At 37.0% G+C, this 18,294-nt stretch overlaps 1 protein-coding gene across 2 annotated transcripts in view; it reads right to left on the bottom strand.

Moving 5' to 3' along the window:
• Positions 1 to 18,294, bottom strand: part of CCNYL1 (cyclin Y like 1) — a 38,130-nt gene that overhangs the window by 11,000 nt on the left and 8,836 nt on the right. Inside the window, exons 2-7 of one of the 2 annotated variants that reach the window (XM_038585573.1) lie at positions 14,892 to 14,966; positions 13,201 to 13,235; positions 7,923 to 8,023; positions 4,634 to 4,669; positions 1,971 to 2,022; positions 360 to 479 (exon numbers count right to left, since the gene is read on the bottom strand). In XM_038585573.1, coding sequence (XP_038441501.1) covers positions 360 to 479; positions 1,971 to 2,022; positions 4,634 to 4,669; positions 7,923 to 8,023; positions 13,201 to 13,235; positions 14,892 to 14,966 — 419 coding nt within the window. The remainder of the gene's footprint in view (positions 1 to 359; positions 480 to 1,970; positions 2,023 to 4,633; positions 4,670 to 7,922; positions 8,024 to 13,200; positions 13,236 to 14,891; positions 14,967 to 18,294) is intronic. The other variant, XM_038585574.1, reaches the window with a different exon arrangement.

Here is an 18,294-nt window from a genome sequence, read left to right as displayed (position 1 = left end):
GGAGTCTCCGCCTGTGGACCAGATGGTTTTGTAACTGCCTACCTACCCTATCCCTAGCCCCCCAGCACACCTCCTATGGGTATACCTGTGTGCACTGTGTGTACATTTGTGTGCTGAGGTATGGTCGGAGAAACCAGAAATCTCTCCTGCTGCCTTTAATAGCAATTGTTTTATGATGAAAAAGCAATAGCAATGTTTTGAAGAATAAGGAGTACATTATTAAACTCGAATGTGTGTATTTTACTTTTGATAGGTTTCTCTTAATAAACTTCTGATGACCATTTCAGGAACATACTTCTATGTGAAAGCTGGACCATACCCTAGGCATAAGACAGAAACAGAAGAAAGAAGTAGCTTACCAAAGTTACTATTGCACATTCAGCTGTTAGCTGTGCAGCACTGAAAAGAGTACGAACAAATCTGTAAATAAATTTGTGTTCAGGATCATGCTTAAAGTATTCCTCCGGAACCTTTTCTCGCTGAAAGAAGAAAAAAATGCAGTTTAAGTATCCACTAAAGAAAAATACTTAAGTGCCCGTAACACAGTAGTCTTTATACTCGGGCCCACATGCCCCGTAAGATGATTTTGATTGGATGACATGTCTTTTAAATATAAACAATGGGGGATCCCTGGGTGGCGCAGCGGTTTGGCGCCTGCCTTTGGCCCAGGGCGCGATCCTGGAGACCCGGGATCGAATCCCACGTCGGGCTCCCGGTGCATGGAGCCTGCTTCTCCTTCTGCCTATGTCTCTGCCTCTCTCTCTCTCTCTCTCTCTCTGTGTGACTATCATAAATAAATAAAAAAATTTAAAAAAAAAATATAAACAATGGGATCATAATATACCATAGCAATTCAACACTACCATCTGTTAAAGAAAAATATAGGCATGACCTCAGAAAACGTATATATATATTCCTTTCTAACTTCCCCCTCCCAGAATTCTATCCAAACGTAAGTTATTTTTAGGCTCAAGAGTCTGGTTGATCACCACGTTACACTTCTCTGCAATCAACTTTGAAAAAACATTTTTGAGGTGCCTCAGTTGGTTTTGGCTCTTGGTTTTGGCTCAGGTCAGGATCTCGGGGTTGTGAGATGGAGACCTCACATCAGACTCCAAGCTCAGTGGGGAGTCTGCTTGAGATTCTCTTCATTTCCCTCTGTCCCTCCCACACTTGTGTGTGTGTACATGTGAAATAAATATTTTAAAAAATCTTTTTTCAGTTTCCTGTAACCATTAAGACTGTGCTGACCTGGGATCTCTGGGTGGCGCAGCGGTTTGGCGCCTGCCTTTGGCCCAGGGCGCGATTCTGGAGACCCGGGATCGAATCCCACATCGGGCTCCCAGTGCATGGAGCCTGCTTCTCCCTCTGCCTGTGTCTCTGCCTCTCTCTCTCTCTCTCTCTCTGTGACTATCATAAATACATAAAAAAAAAAAAATTGGAAAAAAAAAAAAAAAAGACCGTGCTGACCTATGCAATAGTCACCAGTCACATGTGTCTGTAGAGCACCTAAGGAAGCAAATTTTAAAATTGCTATTTTAAAGGATTTAAAATTTAAGTTGTTTTCTAATTTTCTTCACAGAGATTACAACATATGTTAGGTTTATTTGCAAATACTTATATTGTTTGTGGTTTCTGAAAATTATCTTTTGAAAAGATATACTTTCTGTTATCTGGGGACATTTACTCAATTTTTTTTTTTTTCATTTACTCACTTTAGCTCACTAATTCTACAAAGCTGCAACTCAGTTCTTACTCTGTCATATCCCCTATGCAACATTCCCTTGTAAAATGATTAGATACAACATGGGTTAGAGAAGAAGACTTAAGATGATTTTTTACTTCAAGCTGGAGTAATTTTCTCCTAGTAATTAATTTCAAATCAAATCAGCATGAAATAAAGACAACTGCATGAGAGAAAAATACAACTTAATGAAACTGACACTGTGAGTGGTAAAACTGATACTTACTGTGAGTGGATGTGATCTCTCATCAAAAATATCCAAAGATCTATTTGCATCTCTATAAAATAAAAACATGCGTTTAAAAAATTATTTCAGGAATTAACATCTTAGTAAATATCTGCTGGGAGTAGAAAGGGGAGTGGAAGAAGCTTAACCTTCAACAAAGCAAACCATTTTACAAATTCTTTTGCATTAAGAGGGAGGGATTCCTCACCACTGAGTGGATCCCACTGTGGGAGTGGGATCCCACTGTGAAATCTCTTCTACAGTGACCAGCCAAGCCAGAGCGGACTTTAAGAATACAGACTTTCCCTAGCAGGCAATGCTAGTAAACCAAATATATTTTCACTATTCTAACCCCACAATGGAATATACACAAATATTTATTTTATAAAGCAGTAGTGGTGGGCAATAAAGTCTCTAGAATTTAATAAATGTGATTATGAAATTCATGTTTTCTCCCTTTTTTTCTCTGTAGTTCTCTACATGTTATCACGTATTTCTTGTTTCTCTTAAATAGGCTGAGTTAAAAATGTAATTTTTTTAAATTTTAAAATAGATCAGTCTTTCCACTTAAAAGATCACACTAACATGTTCTGCTCATTTTTATTTTTTTAAGATTTTATTTACTTATTCATGAGAGACACAGAGAGAGATAGAGGCAGAGGCAGAGGGAGAAGCAGCTCCCTGCAGGGAGCCCAGTGTGGGACTTGATCCCGGGACTCCAGGATCACACCCTGAGCTGAAGGCAGATGCTCAACCACTGAGCCACCCAGGCTTCCCTGTTCTGCCCATTTAGACACTGGTTCTTCAGGTGTGGTCTGCAGGCCTCTAGGGCTCCCCTTTTCAGGGGCCCATGAAGTAAAAAATGTTTTTATAGGAATACTAATGACGTTACTTGCTTATATACTTCTGACATTTGCAGTGACTATATAAAAAATAAAAGGGAGTAAAACTACTTGTTTCTTAGCATGAATCAAGGCAGTGGTGCCAGCTGTACCTAGTCATTCTAGTCTTCACTGCCACTTGCAGTTGAAAAAATATTCTGCTTTAAGAACATCCTTGATAAAGCAGTAAGATTTAACAGTGTTATTAAACCTCTATCCTTCTAGTACTCTGAATAAGTAGAAAGTATATACCAAACACTTCTGCATGCTCAAAGACAGTTAAAGGAGAAGCATGTGTGACTTAGCTGTGAGCTGAACAAGCCACTTTTTTTTCACAGAGCGCCAATCTTTATTTTTAAAGTACAACTGACGGTCATTCTCTTAAAAATGAACAAAGTGAGGGGTGCCTGGCTGACTCAGTGGGTAGAGCATGTGACTCTTGATCTTGGGGTCATGAGTTCAAGCCCTATGTTGAGTATAGAGTTTACTTAAAATTAAACCTAAAAAATCTTTTTTAAAAAATGAACAAAGTGAGCCTGAAACTTCAAGAAAAATAACTTAAATATTTGTTGCCAATGATAAAATCCAGGCTATCAAGCTAAAAGAAAAATCAGGATTTTGGAAAATTTGTACCTTTTACTATGACCTTCATCTATTGTGAGTTTGACAGTTTCTCAATACTTAAAGACTCTTCTGATAAGATGGGTGGTGATACTAACAAAAGTGATTTTTTTGACACTGTATGAAGAAACCTGAACTAGCACTTTCCAACTGACTGATTCATATTATAAAACCACATACAGGGCAGTGGCTCAGCGGTTTAGCGCCGCCTTCAGCCCAGGGCGTCATCCAGGAGACCCAGGATTGAGTCCCATGTCGGGCTTCCTGCAAGGAGCCTGCTTCTCCCTCTGCCTGTGTCTCTGTCTCCCTCTCTCTCTCTCCGTTTCTCTCATGAATAAATAAAATCTTTAAAAAAATAAATAAAACCACATACAGGTAAAAGATCCAATCAGTGTGCAAGATAGATCAATGGGTTCCATTAGAGTACAAGTTCACTGTTATGCTTTAAAATTCCATTATGATTTAAGAAATTAGCACTTGTGGACTTTTAGTAAAGTATCATAGAATATCCACAATTATCTGAACCCTTTAAAAGTACACCTTTTCCAACTACATATCTGAGTGAGGCTGAGTCTACTCCATATAGTTTCTTCAAAACCGATCACTGAGGACAGGATATGAAAATGACCTGTCTTCTATGAAGCCAGGTAGTAAAGAGATTTGTAAAACTGTAAATCAATGATATACTTTTCACTCAACCTTTTATTTTGGAACAGTTACTTAATTAAAAAAAAAATTTATGTTACCACTGGGGTTTCCAATCAGTGGAGATTCTGTTCCCCAGGGTTATCTGGAGACACAGTGTGGAGGGAAGGAGACGTGCTACTGACATTTAGTGAGTAGAAGCCATGGGTACTGCTAACTATCCTAGAATGCACATGACCTCCCACAACAAAGAACTACCTAGCTCAAAATTTCAATAGTGCCACATATAAACCCTGTTCTAACATACAGTAGATTTAATTTTTAAATACTGAAATTTAATTTCTAATATGGTAAATAGCAGTATAAACCACCACCAACAAATACTCTTTGGGTCTTCAGTAATGTAATAAAAGCACTATATAAGTTTAATAATACCTATATTGTTACCTAACACTTAACTTGATATCTTACAAATTAATTAGCTGGAATAAAAAGACAGATTTTAAAAGAGCTCACCTGTTCTTTATGTGGTAATATATTGCTAAGGTCACACTGTGAAAGGAAAAAGAAAATTGTAACAATTGATGTTATGTTACCCATGAAGACTTTTTTTAAAGGGGGTTGGGGAGAGTCAGGATCCTTCCAGGGGCCCAGGCGCCCTGAAATCCTCTTATTCAGAACAGTTCGTATGTGCGCTTTCCCTCTTGTTTCAGTTCTTTGGCTTTTGGCAAAAAAAAGGATTACCAAACTGCTAGATTATACGCTGTTAGAAGATCTGTTTTGGTCCACAGTTATATATAAATTATTATACATTTTCCCTGTCATTTGTCCTTCTACCCACAAAATGTTTCCTCCTCCTAGATAAGCTTTATTGTTTGTACACACGCTTAAATTTAAGCCATACAGTAATTTTTGTATTAAAAAAAAGAGAAAAAAGGTTAGGCCTTGCATTTCAACTGATTTAATTTACTATCCATCAACCCGCCCACTTTCCATTATTTCCATAAAAGAAAATAATTAAAGTGTTTCATATCAAATAAAATAATTTAAAATCATAATTAGAAAATTTAATAGAAAATATAAGAACCCACAAAAACAATAGTAGGTCTAGCTATCCCGAAATAAGCAGTGCTAACAAGGCAGCATAATACTACACAGAATAATATTTAATGACAGGTATTTTCAAAATAGTTTAAATAAAATATTAATGAACAGATACACTCTAAGTTACTATATTCTTAAGTTATTCACAGATGTTTTGTACTAGGCAACAAAGGCGTTCTCCTAGTTAAGTTAAATGCTTCCCTTTGCCCTCAGTATCTACAATGAAGCTCAAAACAATCGAGGGAAGGCAAATCTGAATTTTATAGCTAGGTCTATAGAATATGAGCACTTTCGAAAAAGGCCTCTAATGCTATTAGCATCGAAGATGGATACTTCTATAGTGCTTCAAACAGTTTCAATCTTTAATTTTATTTTAAAATCACAGAATCCAAGTTCTATGATGAAAAGGACCACTAAATCTTAGATAGCATTTAAACAAACAACCCATTTTACACATAAGGAACCAAGGCTTAAAAATGACTTGCCCAAGGTCCCACCAATGGTCAGAAGCAGTTCTCTTTCTCCTACACTCTAACCAGGCAGTGGTTCTCCAAGCTTGGCTGCATGCTAGATCACCTGAGGAGCTTCAAAAACTGCTTGGCTTCCACCTCCAGATGTGCTGACTTAACCAACACTGGATATAACGTGGGCATCAGAAAGGCTTTTAAAGTTCTCCAGGTGACTGCAATGTGCAACAAAATCTGGGAATGAATGAGTCATCCCGGATACTTTCGTACATATAATTATGTCTCATATCCTTCCTCCGCCTATCAAAAGGCTTGTGAGAGTGTGGTAGGAGAGGAGGAAATATATGTATTTTAAAATAGAGATTTTTGGAAAATGTTGCATAAATGATTCTAATAAGCTCCCCCACACTGAGAACAATGTGCTACCTCCAACGTAAACATTTTTCAGAATCATTCCTAAAAGCCAATTTGCCCTATTTTCTCAGTAAACCTTTATTTTATCAATAAATATACTAAATTATTTTTAAAACTTAATGAGAGCAAATTGTTTATTGTACTTTCACAAATTAGACGAAGCTGGGAAAAACAAGCATGAAACCTACTTGTTTGAGCAAGGTTAATCTTTAAAACCACTTTTGAATTATAGTAAAACATTCAGAATCTTTTGAATTCAAAAACTCTAGCCAAAGTAGAGTTTTTTTGTTTTTGTTTTTTTAAAAAAACACATGGATTTAGTGTCTTGGCTGAGTAAAAGCATTCAGTGATTACTTGCTAGGTGCCAAAACTTAGGATTTTAGACTTTTGGGGCTCGGTTTTTGCTGAAACACAATTTGATCTCAACTACTGTTACAAAGGAGAAAGTTACATTAATATGATTGTGAACTTGTGGTTTTTAATTAAAGTAAAAGCTACTGATAATTTAATTAGCTGACAAAGCTGGTGCATTAGAAGTAAAATTAAGTTTATAACCTAATTGTTTTCAAGACTGAAAATAAAATTAAAGATGAGGATATTAATATTTTGAAGTAGTGTTCTGGAAAGTCGACATTCATGTCCCAAAGAGATGTTAATAATGTTCTTTGGCCCAATCTCGAAGTCCAGAAGCTCTGCATGTCCAGGTCTGTTTTTTCTCCCTCTCTTAAATAAACTTGAAAGGTTCATCTTAAGACTGTTCTGAAAGTGCAACTCCAATTGTGGATTATAAGGTGCTCCCGGAAATTAAGGAATAGTTTCCATCATCACAACACTGTTCGTGTTTGCTGAAGTATAAACCTGACCACAGCTATGTTTCCAAAACTATTTCTTTCATTGTTCTCTGCTGTAGTTTTCTTATATATGGACTGACATAGTGTTCTGGAGATATATTCCTATATCTATACACATACATAAAATAAAAATTAAATAATCTATTAACTTATAATTTTCAGTTAAGCAAAATTTCATCCATAAAGAAATTAAGCATAAGAATCTGTTCCTTGGGCAGCCCAGGTGGCTCAGCGGTTTAGCGCCGCCTTCAGCCCAGGGCCTGATCCTGAAGACCCAGGATCGAATCCCACGTCAGGCTCCCTGCGTGGAGCCTGCTTCTCCCTCTGCCTGTGTCTCTGCCTCTCTCTCCCTCTCATGAATAAATAAAATCTTAAAAAAAAAAAAAATTAAAAAAAAAAAAAAGAATCTGTTCCTTAAGATTGGTTTGGTATATTTTCCCCCTCTTCGGGAGAGAGAAAGGAGAAGTTAACTTTCATACAGAAATAGTGCAGGAAAAAAATATGCACGATGGGGAAAATCTGACAAAAATCCAATCAAATTTAAATGCAGATACTCTCTGGTGCCAGTAGGGGGCAAACTACTCCTTCTTTCAAGAGTAGCATCCAAAGTAATGCACATTGTTTTAGGCCTATAATTCATAAAGAAATGCTTTTTTCTAGAAACAGCCAATAAAAAGCACCTCTCCTCCTCATTATGTTCAACAGAAATGTATTAATAAGTAAGAAGTGTACTTTTTCTGGGACTTATTTGCTAGCTGGCTTTCCCTTCCACCATGCACTCTAAGATTAAAATGGAAATTAAAGAGTCACAGAATTTAAGTTCTTGAAAGTAATATAAAATTGACACCAGTTTCTTAAACCTGATCATTTAAAAGGACAATCAAATGACTGAAATGACCAAGTATGGCTAGGATGGTTTTAGCATGAGGGGGTCTGTCACTCAGCCCTTGGCAACCTAGTTGTACTCACCATTTTATTGTGGTTCTAAGATTAGGTTGGCTGACTGTGCTGTCATCTAGAAATATTGTTGAGCATGAGCTATACTTTTTAGTAAGCTGCCCTGGAGATACCTGAAGGGGAAGGGAAATAGAAGAAAATGTCACAGTAAGTTAAACCTATAAAGTGTGTTTTTTCCTCGGTTAAAATGTCAAACGATAAAGCATTAAGATTTTTCTTATACTTCATGAACTGCTTGAGTGTGCTATCATGTGCAGCTCTATGGGAAACCCAGTGGATACTCTAACCTCCCACATGAGATTTAAGGAATGGGTTATAAACTACTGCCCTTGATAAATTATCTATTACCAAGTCTGGCAAGCACCTATTATAAATTCCCTTTATAATAATTTAAGAAGCTTACAATAAGATTTCAGTGTTTTTTTCTAAAGTAATGAAGAGCAGCTATTTTCTATTTCTACTATTCATTTACTACAATAAAATGTAATGCCTTATATAATACTGGTGCAAGAACATTTTGTTGCAGAAAATGAAAGCCCATAATAAATGTATCAGTTCAGGAGACAGGGTGATGAATCAAATGTTCTTGAGTCAGAGGCTATTTGTGCCAGGGTTTGCTCTATCACTAATAAGCAAGAGGGCCATAGGTCTCTCCGGGCCTCAGTTTCCTTATCTGGTGGACAAGAGAGCATTCCTTTAAGAGTCTCACATCCAAAAAATAGATAAACTAGCTTATGAGAACTTAACTTTAACCTCATGTTTAAATAAGACTGCCATCACATTACTCAAGTGATAACCTCAGAGTACTCTCCATTCATTTAAAATTTTTATTAATTCTATTCTGTAAGTTACTTGACACTCATCTCAAGTTCCTGCCTCACTCATGCTGGTTTCTTTGCCTACAATGCCTTTTTCTTCCTCCTTGTCTGTCCCAGCAAGCTTGACCCCATTGACCTCCAGGATACCTTTGCCAGCAGCCACATCACAAAACTTCTCCTTTTTCTGTATGCTCATACTTCTAATCTGCCACTAGTTAGTGCTATCAATTGCTTGCAGGGTGTTCCCCTCATAAGAAAGTAAACTCCAGGGAAGGGAAGACTCTTACTCCTCCTACCTCCAGCTACTACTGAACACAGAATCTGGGACAAATTAAGAGTTCAATAAGTGTCTGATAAATTATTTAAAATCAATTACAATTGGAAGGTAAATCTTACTACAAATTAGTGAAAATTTATCTGCAATGTTGTCAGAGAGGTGACAATGAACTTCTGGAGACCCTCCATAGAATAAACCATCTTTAAAACACTTTAGAAGTATCCATTTATCTGTGAAGAGCCTGAGTATATACCAACAAATACTGAAATAGCCTAAACTATGTTAAGATAATTCTCTTCCTTAATGTAAGACCAATATACAAATTCCAGTCACTCTAAGTAGTTAAAAATAATAGCAGCATTCAATACCAAAGAATATCAACAATTTAATGCTTGGTTTTGTTGTTTTTTTTGTTTCTATTTTTTACTAATTCAGATGAGCCTTCCTTCTTCCTATTAATATAAAATCGCATTTGCCGTGCTGTCACACTCTCCTGTCAGCATCCCCCTCCTATACATGACAGATGGGGCAAGGAAAAAATCTAGTTGATACTTTTTAAGATATAGAGCATTTAAAAACTGCCAGTAGCCAATAATCAGAAATATCCACGTGGTATATAAAAACACCATTCTGCTTATTTCAGATATTTTCCTGCAAAGCCATTTACCTCTTATTAACAAAAAGTTCCAGACATTCTATTTTTGAAAAGAATCACTAAATTCTCCTTCAAGCCAGAAATGTTCAACTCCATCTAGAACTGTTATTATGCTCCTTAAGCTATTCAGTTAATATGTTATTTTAATACTCTCAAATACAGCATGAAAAATGAAGGTTAACTAATTTAAATACTTTTGCTCTAAATGGAAGAAAGTTTTCTTTTCAGACCACTACTAGTAAGGTGTATATGGTATATATTACATCATAATAAAAGTAAATTCTGGGGAGTCATAAAAAGAATAGGAAAAAAACACACCAAAATATAGACTAGTTGGTAGAGTTCTAAATTATTTGCTCCCACTTTCCTCCCTTGAATTTTTTTCTATTATGAATATATATTAGCTTGTCTTTGAAAATATTAGTGTGAAACATTAAAAAATTTTAACTAGATGTGATCTCACAGCCATATATGGGGGGATGGGGCTAGTGAATCAGCAACTTAAGTCTATTACTGGCTAGATCCAACCAAAGAAACATTCAACACTTCTCATCAGTCCAGGCCTACTTCTCAGTATTCAGTAATACCTAGCATTCAGCTAGAGGGCAGCAGAATTAAGTCTCTGGGCAAAGCCTAGATACATCAGCTGTAATTATTTATTAGCTTAAAATTAGCTGAAATTTTAAGACAATTGTCTTTTATGGTTAAAGGCTTAGGATTGCCAGCTTTCACAGTCTCGATAAACTACACTGACAAACACAGGGTTATAAAATGCAAATACTAAAAAAACAAAAACAAAAAACATCAAATAGCAAACACAGTATTGGCAGTTTGGTGTTCATAGATATTATTTCAGTTGGTTACTAGGATAGACAGGGACAAAAGCAGTATTTATATTCACTCATTCAGCACTAACAGAATAGATGGACTTTTACAATCTTTAACACAAACGTAAGGGGTTATTTCACAGACTTATGGTTCAATGGCAAAAACTAGAAAATAATCATACATAGACATCTGTGGGGAAATCACAACCCAAATCTTACCATCAAAGGTCAAACATCTGTTGAAATCCTGCCCGCCCCCCCCCCATGGGCTTGCCCATTGTGCCTACTGCTAAAGCTCACTTTTGTGTCTCCCATTTTCACAGGACAAGTTCTTTTTCCTAAGACAACTTAGAAATTTCTAACACTATGCATTAATGAAAACTGCTTCATCCATGTTGCACATTAACGGGACAATATGACAGGATGCATGGTTTGAATTCTTAATCAAGGCCTTAGTAGAAAAGTGCAATATGCTAATTACAGGTATAACTGAAAATACTGTCTGAATTAATAACAGTAATTAAATTGAATAAACACTTTAAACTCAAGTCAATCAGAGAAAGACAATTATCATATGATCTTACTCATAAGTGGAATTTAGATTTACACTTTCAAAACACATTCTGAGTTGAAGACATGGTGGACTCATCACAAATCTATTTCCTCTCCCCCTCCTTTCAGAGTTATACTCAACATAGGATATAAATAGCAGGTGCTTTTTTAATGTTTGAAAGGTGAAAAAACTAGACAAAGGAGTGGCAACTGACACAGCAGAAGAGACAGCACAAGCTGGATGCCTACAGAGACTGGGACAGGAACGAGAAAGCCAGTTTGTCTTACAGAACCTCAGGCAGGCTCAGAATTCAGAGAGTCAGCCCCCAAATGTCCGCGGTGAGGCCCATCATTTAACATGCCCTGCTCACCTGTGGTTCTTCCAATGAGACCTTAGACACAGGCAGGGATCATGACACATTTGAGAGAAGACTCCAACAAAAGAGATCAAAATGGGAAAAGAATCGATGGGAATGATAAAATTAAGAATCACATAAAAACTTTAAAAATTCTTAAAAACTCTAAGATGTAAATGGCACTGGTGAAAAATAGATACTATAAAGAATGACAGACTATAAGAAAACTCAATAAATTAAAAATAAGATAGAGAAAACTCAGTATTAAATAGAGATGTGTTAGAACATAAAGTCAAAGAAGTCCCCAAAACGTAGAACAAAAACACAAAATGGAAAGCAGAAGGGGAAAAAAATCAGAGATCTGTGCAGGAAAACTGGAGACCATCTAAGAGGTACAACATCTGAATAACAGAAATACCAGAACAAAAACAAAAAGACACTAAAAAATTCACTAGAAGGAGAGATGGTCTGCAGACTTACTGGCCCCAATAAAATGAAAAGCTCCATATCAAGCCATATTATGAAATTTCAGAATCTCAGACATTGAGAAGATGCTAGAAGGTTGCAGAGAAAGAAGGGATGGGGGAACAATGACTAAAATGGGTAACGTACAATGTATCACACAATGTCAACAGATTTATGAGCAACACTGTAAATGAGAATACAGAGATGTCTGCAGAACTACAAAAATTAATTTCAACCTAGAATTCTCTACTTTATCAAAGAGCAGGAGTTTTGGAGAAGCTAGATCTCTAAAAACTTCTGCCCATTCCCAGAAAAATGTGCTCCATTAAAACAAGGGCATATAACAAGACAAAGGGAAACACAGAATCTAGGACATAGGGGATCTGACACGAGACAGCAGTTATGTGAGATCTCAGATAACTTCAAGGAGATATCCCAGGAAAACAAACACAGAGCCAGCCTACTGAAAACCAGTCTAGTCTACTGAAGTAGAATGACAAAAGCCTATCTCCAAGAAAAAAAATGGAACAGATGTGTTTTAGTAAACGAAAAATATTTTTGATGGACATGTGACAAATGTTACCACATTTGGGGGGAAAATTTGCTGTTAGAAAATAGGCGAGTGCATATCATCAGGAAACTAATTCCACAAAAAAAACGAAGAATGTGAAAGCGGGAAGACCCGCCAGGGAACTATTTAATGGCATTTGGCTGAGATCATGTTGGCTAGGAAAATGGGGGATGGATTATCCTGGAGAAGTGCAGAAGTGCTCGGGTTTCAGAAATATTTAAGAAAAAGAATGGAGCGTATACAGGAGAAGGCTCAGCAGAGGCTCTGCCATAGGCAGAGAACTATGGCACAGCAGGGAACATTATTTGCACAGTCATAACAACATAAACATTGATTCTAAGTTAATTAAAACCTGATACAGGTTGAACAGAGGCTGGGAAATAAGGAGTGATGAAGCTAAGCTTTCACCTGGCACTACAGGAAGTAGACAGACAGTGCTAAAGATTAACTTAGGTATTATATTTTTGTTACTTTGGCTAAAAAATAAAAAATTAAAGCAAAAAAATCGAAGGCAGAACTTACACGATACCCATGTTACTGAAATAAGTTAAATGTCAGACCCCTTAAAAAATGGGCACTACTAAAGCCAAAGACTTTCTGAGTACATGTGACAAAATGAGGAGACTAGAAGAGATTTAGGAAATCTATAAAAAGATGTCCTAACAGTGCTCACAGTATTGGATCCATTATATTTTTGAGAAATAATGGCAGACATAACTTTTAATTCAAACTATTAATTTCTTACTTAACTTTTCAACTGTTTACTTACATGGTTTAAATGGTTGCTCTTCCTCTTTTCTCGCACTAAGAATAAAAAAAATTAACTGATCAATTCTGATACAAATGCCACAGAAAAGTTAAAGTAGTTGCGACTTATCTGACGGATTACCAACGCACAAAATGAGATGAAATTCCATTTTTTAAATTTCCAAACAAAATTTATAATTTAAATCACCTACCAAGATGAATCCTATAAAGTAAAATCTAAAAACTTAGTTTTATTTTTTGACCTAACAAAAACAGGTATTCTTTGTTAGGTACAAGCAAAAGGCTCCCGAGGTACAAAAGAAAAGGACAAAGCAAATGAGGCCAGGTGAAAAATTTATTAAAAATGTTTACCTGTTGAATATCTGAACCACTATACAGTATTTTCTAATTCTATATTCATATACAACTTACTTTAATTATCAGAATCTGACAGCTCTAAGAACCAGTTTCTGGCCAGGCACTAATCTCTAGATGCATCAGTGTCCTGGAAGCATCCTGAAACACTTACTGGTGATCTACTAAAATGTGTTACTAAAAAAAATAAATGGGTATTACACAATTGGAAGCTATCTATCTTAAATTTATATTTTAATGAGCATGCTAACCTAACTGAATATATCTACGGCACACAAAATCACGTTGCCTTAAAGATCAGAAGAATAATAAAAGCTCCCATGAGGGTCTTGGACCCCACTGTTTCCCACACTGCCTCCTTTAATGGGGGGGGGGTGGTGACAGCATAGGTACACATTGCTTATGACTGAGGACAAAGAGGAGATAGCTTTGCTTTCACGGTCTCTACACTGTCTACATGTGGGCAGCCCATTTTCTGGAAGAAATGAGGATATCTAGCAATCCTAACCAGAAGTGATCTGTTTAAGTCAGGCTATGTACATACACTATGAAAATGCAGGTTAAAACCCCCCATTTTTTATTGTGCTGCATATTTCAAATATCATGGAACCCTTGCTTTTTATATTCCTGCTGTCTTCATCAACTGAAAAACTTGGTCATGTATACCTTTTTAGTTCAAATAAAAAAGAATTTAATATAACATTAAGAAAAATAAGCAGGCAAGCAGGAGTGCTAAATCCTACAGTTCTGATTCTCATTCTAAATCAAGGACACAGGCAATTTATACTGGTCTCCCTTGTTGAAGCTAACCTTCTAGGAAATGCCACAGGGCATGTTTGTTCCCATGTATCCTGGCACATCACTACATCAGAATGAGAAAATTTTGAATAGCTCAAGTTCTGAGTAGAAAAAATGCGGATGTGAGACGAGCTTGGTTGAGCATGGTGTAAAATGAATCCCCATGAATGAACAATGGAATTTTTTTTTTTTTTGATTTGTTAAATGAAAACCTAACTGCGGCCTAAATCCTATCACTCATCTTTAAAACCTGTGTTCTCTGGAGCAAGGGGAAAAGGACAAGGTAGTATGGAAAATCAGACCATGTCTAAATCATGTGGTCACAACTGTGTTGATAGAGGTGGGCAAAATATGTAAGCAGTCTCCCGCATATCTGCTCACTAAATCAGTAACTAAAGTATATCATCACATACTGCAATAAGATATGACTATATGAAAAAGTGAAACATTCAAAACAATGTAGGAGTTCTTCTAGGGACTCTCTATAATAAAACAAAAACCGTTTTCAATCTTTTTCTGAGGAAAAAAATACTGTCTTACCATCCGTTTGAGATTTGCTCAGGAAAATTGTGCTTGCCCTTGGATGGTCAGAAGGGTTTGATTCCAAAGCTAAGTCTGTATAGGAAAAAAGAGAAAAAGGTGTCAACTTGAGTAGAAAAATGCATGATTTTAAAAATAGCTACACGTCAATTTTTTTAAAAGATTTTATTTATTTATGAGAAACACAGAGAGAGAGAGAGGGAGGGAGGGAAGGAGGGAGAGAAGGAGGGGCAGAGACACAGGCAGAAGGAGAAGCAGGCTCCATGCAGGGATCACACCCCAGGGCTGAAGGCGGTGCTAAACCTGAGCCACCAGGGCTGCCCCTACACATCAATTTTAATCACCTAGCAGTCTTGGAGAAAGTTTTTAGTAAAGATAAAAAGTTAATTTTAATTTTAGTAAAGACAACAATATAAAAATTATACTGGAAACTCCAAAATTGTAGAATCTCTCCACATATGCAAAATAAAACCAGGCTAAATAATAAAACTTGCGCCTAAATAATATATGCAACTTTTATTTTTTTTATTTTTTAAAGATTTTATTTATTTATTCATGAGAGACACAGGCAGAGGGAGAAGCAGGCTCCATGCAGGGAGCCCGACACGGGACTTGATCCTGGGACTCCAGGACCACACCCCGGGGGGAAGGCGGCACTAGACCCGCTGGGCCACCCGGGCTGCCCTATATGCAACTTTTTTTTTTTTTATATGCAACTTTTAGATGGAATTATGTATGTGCTTTCCCCTTCCTACTTATCAATTAAAAATCCCATCACCATCTTCCTTTAAGCTGATATTACTAGCATATTCTAGAAGCAGTCTCAAGAAGCAAGTTCTGCTGTGGCTAATTACTGTCAGATACCAGCTCAATGTATCAAATATGCCAAAACCAAACAAGCTGCTTTTGGCAAGCAAATGTTCTTAAGACAATCAAATAGCTAATCCTAACTCCATTCAACAAATGAACTCATTTAGTTAGCTGTGGTTTATGTGGGGGGCTATCCATCATGACAGATTCAAGCAAATTGTATAAAAGTTCAAGGTTTTTAATCTACAGGTGCACTTCCATCCTAGTAAGTAATTTTTAACTTTTGCCCTCAATTTCCAAAGCTAAACTCCTACTTTTTCCATCCATGCTGCCTGATTAATTTGGGGCTTCAATAAGAGTACTTTCTGGAGCAGACCATGGGGCTACTTGTAAGAAATTTTGTCCTTTACCTATTTAAAGGAATGTCTGCCTGTACTCCACCTTGCACCAAGGTGGGAAAATTCTCTAAGTACACAAAAATACAAAACAGGTACTTGAATTTTGATAAAACATGGTTCGCCACCATATGGAATATTAAAGTTGTCTTTTTTTTTTTAAAGATTTTATTTATTCATGAGAGAGAGGCAGAGATATAGGCAGAGGGAGAAGCAGGCTCCATGCAGAGAGCCCGACGCGGGACCAGGGTCTCCAGGATCACGCCCTGGGCTGAAGGCGGCATTATACCATTGAGCCACCTGGGCAGCCTAAAGTTGTCATTTAAAAACAAACAAAAAAACCCTCTGGTGTGTCTAAGATTCCAAACAAAATGATCCCTGCATCTTCTCAAGACACTTAGTGACAATCTGAGCAAGAAATAGGAAATGCAGAAATAGGTTTTTGTCTGGTTGCACATTATCTTTGTTCTTTTAAAGTTCTATGAGCTCTGAAATGTATTTTTGGGTTACTTCATTGTGTTTGACAAGACAGCCTGATACTTCTATCAAACAAATGACTTTCATATTGCAACCTTTGGAAGATCCACTCAAAATTCTTACAAAAAAAAAAAAATAAATAAACCTCCTTATGACACTCCTCACCAATGCGCACTCCAAGAACTTAGCCAATCTTGTAAGAAACCAGACCAAGATACTGACAGAATAATGGTTAAGTCTAGTATTTCCCAAACCACATAACTGTTCTGTTTTTAAAAGGGGTGTTTGGCAGTCCCATGGAAAATACTATCCCTGGATTTTAGAGAATCAAAATGTCCACTGATATATTAAAAACTAATCAGTCTTATAGTGAATTCAGTGTAATCTAGCATCTCACAAATTTATCTACATAGAATCCTTTTTTCCTCCAAGTAAAATAGTTAGAATCTTTCCCAAACATCATTTGGGACTTCCTGGTTTAACAGGAATCTGAACCATCCATTTTAATGGTACTGCCAGCACTAGAAATTTACATAGCTAAACATAGCTTTGTTCTTCATGGAAATTCCTTCTCTGAATTTGAAGTTTGTTAGACTGCTTTTGGAGAAACTATTCTATTCAACATTTTTATGTAAAAGGACCATAAAAATTAAATTTTTTTCACATATTTGAAAAATGAGACAATGTTAGCTATTTGGAAAATAAATGAATTCAGCTGTGCTCAAAGTGACAAAGATTTTCACAGCTGCCTCTAACCTAAGGCTTCCTAAGGAGTTCATGACCAACTTCTTACTGAAAAGCAAGCAAATATACTACTTATGAATCTAAAAAATAAGCAGAAATGTTTGCAGAAGTAAACATATTATGAATCAGTGCCTATGGCACAAAAGAAGTTAATTAAAACTTTTCAATCAGAAATCCAGGAAAAATAAGTGCCAGACTCAAAGGGGAGCAGGCTACACACACACACACACACACACACACACACACTCTCTCTCTCTCTCTCTCTCTCTCTCTCCCCCCCCAAACCAATATGTGCTACTATGGATCTAAATAGTAGAGGCCTTAGATAAAAGAAATAGCAACATGCAGGAAAAAAGCAAAATTAGCTCAGTGACAAGAAGGAAACTGGCACTTCCCCTACACCAATAGGGGTTCTAGGGTAGCACATGCCCAAAGCTGGGCTGGCCACTGCTGCCTTGGGACTTCCCAAGAACCACTGACTGAGAAAGGCAGAGCTGGGGCGCCTGGGTGGCTCAGTCGGTTAAGCATCCAACTCTTGGTTTCAGCTCAGGTCATGATCTCAGGGTCTTGAGAGAGGGCTCATGATATTGGGCTCCATGCTCAGCGTGGAGTCTGCTTGAGATTCTCTCTCCTCTACCCTTCTTCCTGCTCATGCTTTCTTTCTCTCTAAATGAATAAATCAAATCTTTTTTTTTAAAGATTTATTCATGAGAGAGAGAGAGAGAGGGGGGAAGAGGCAGAGACACAGGCAGAGAGAGCAGGCTCCATGTGGGGATCCCAATGCAGGACTCAATCCTGGGACCCCAGGATCATGCCCTGGGCTGAAGGCAGGCGCTAAACCGCTGAGCCACCCAGGGATCCCCTAAATAGAAGAAAGAAGGAAGAAAGAAGAAGAAGGAAGAAGAAGGAAGAAGAAGGAAGAAGAAGAAGAAGAGAAGAAAGAAGAAGAAGAAGAAGAAGAAGAAGAAGAAGAAGAA

Source organism: Canis lupus, chromosome 37, assembly GCF_011100685.1.
Source record: "Canis lupus familiaris isolate Mischka breed German Shepherd chromosome 37, alternate assembly UU_Cfam_GSD_1.0, whole genome shotgun sequence".
In the NCBI taxonomy this organism is placed as follows: domain Eukaryota; kingdom Metazoa; phylum Chordata; class Mammalia; order Carnivora; family Canidae; genus Canis; species Canis lupus.
The sequence above is the reverse complement of the archived record's forward strand: the minus strand, read 5'-3'. Positions and strand labels throughout refer to the sequence as shown.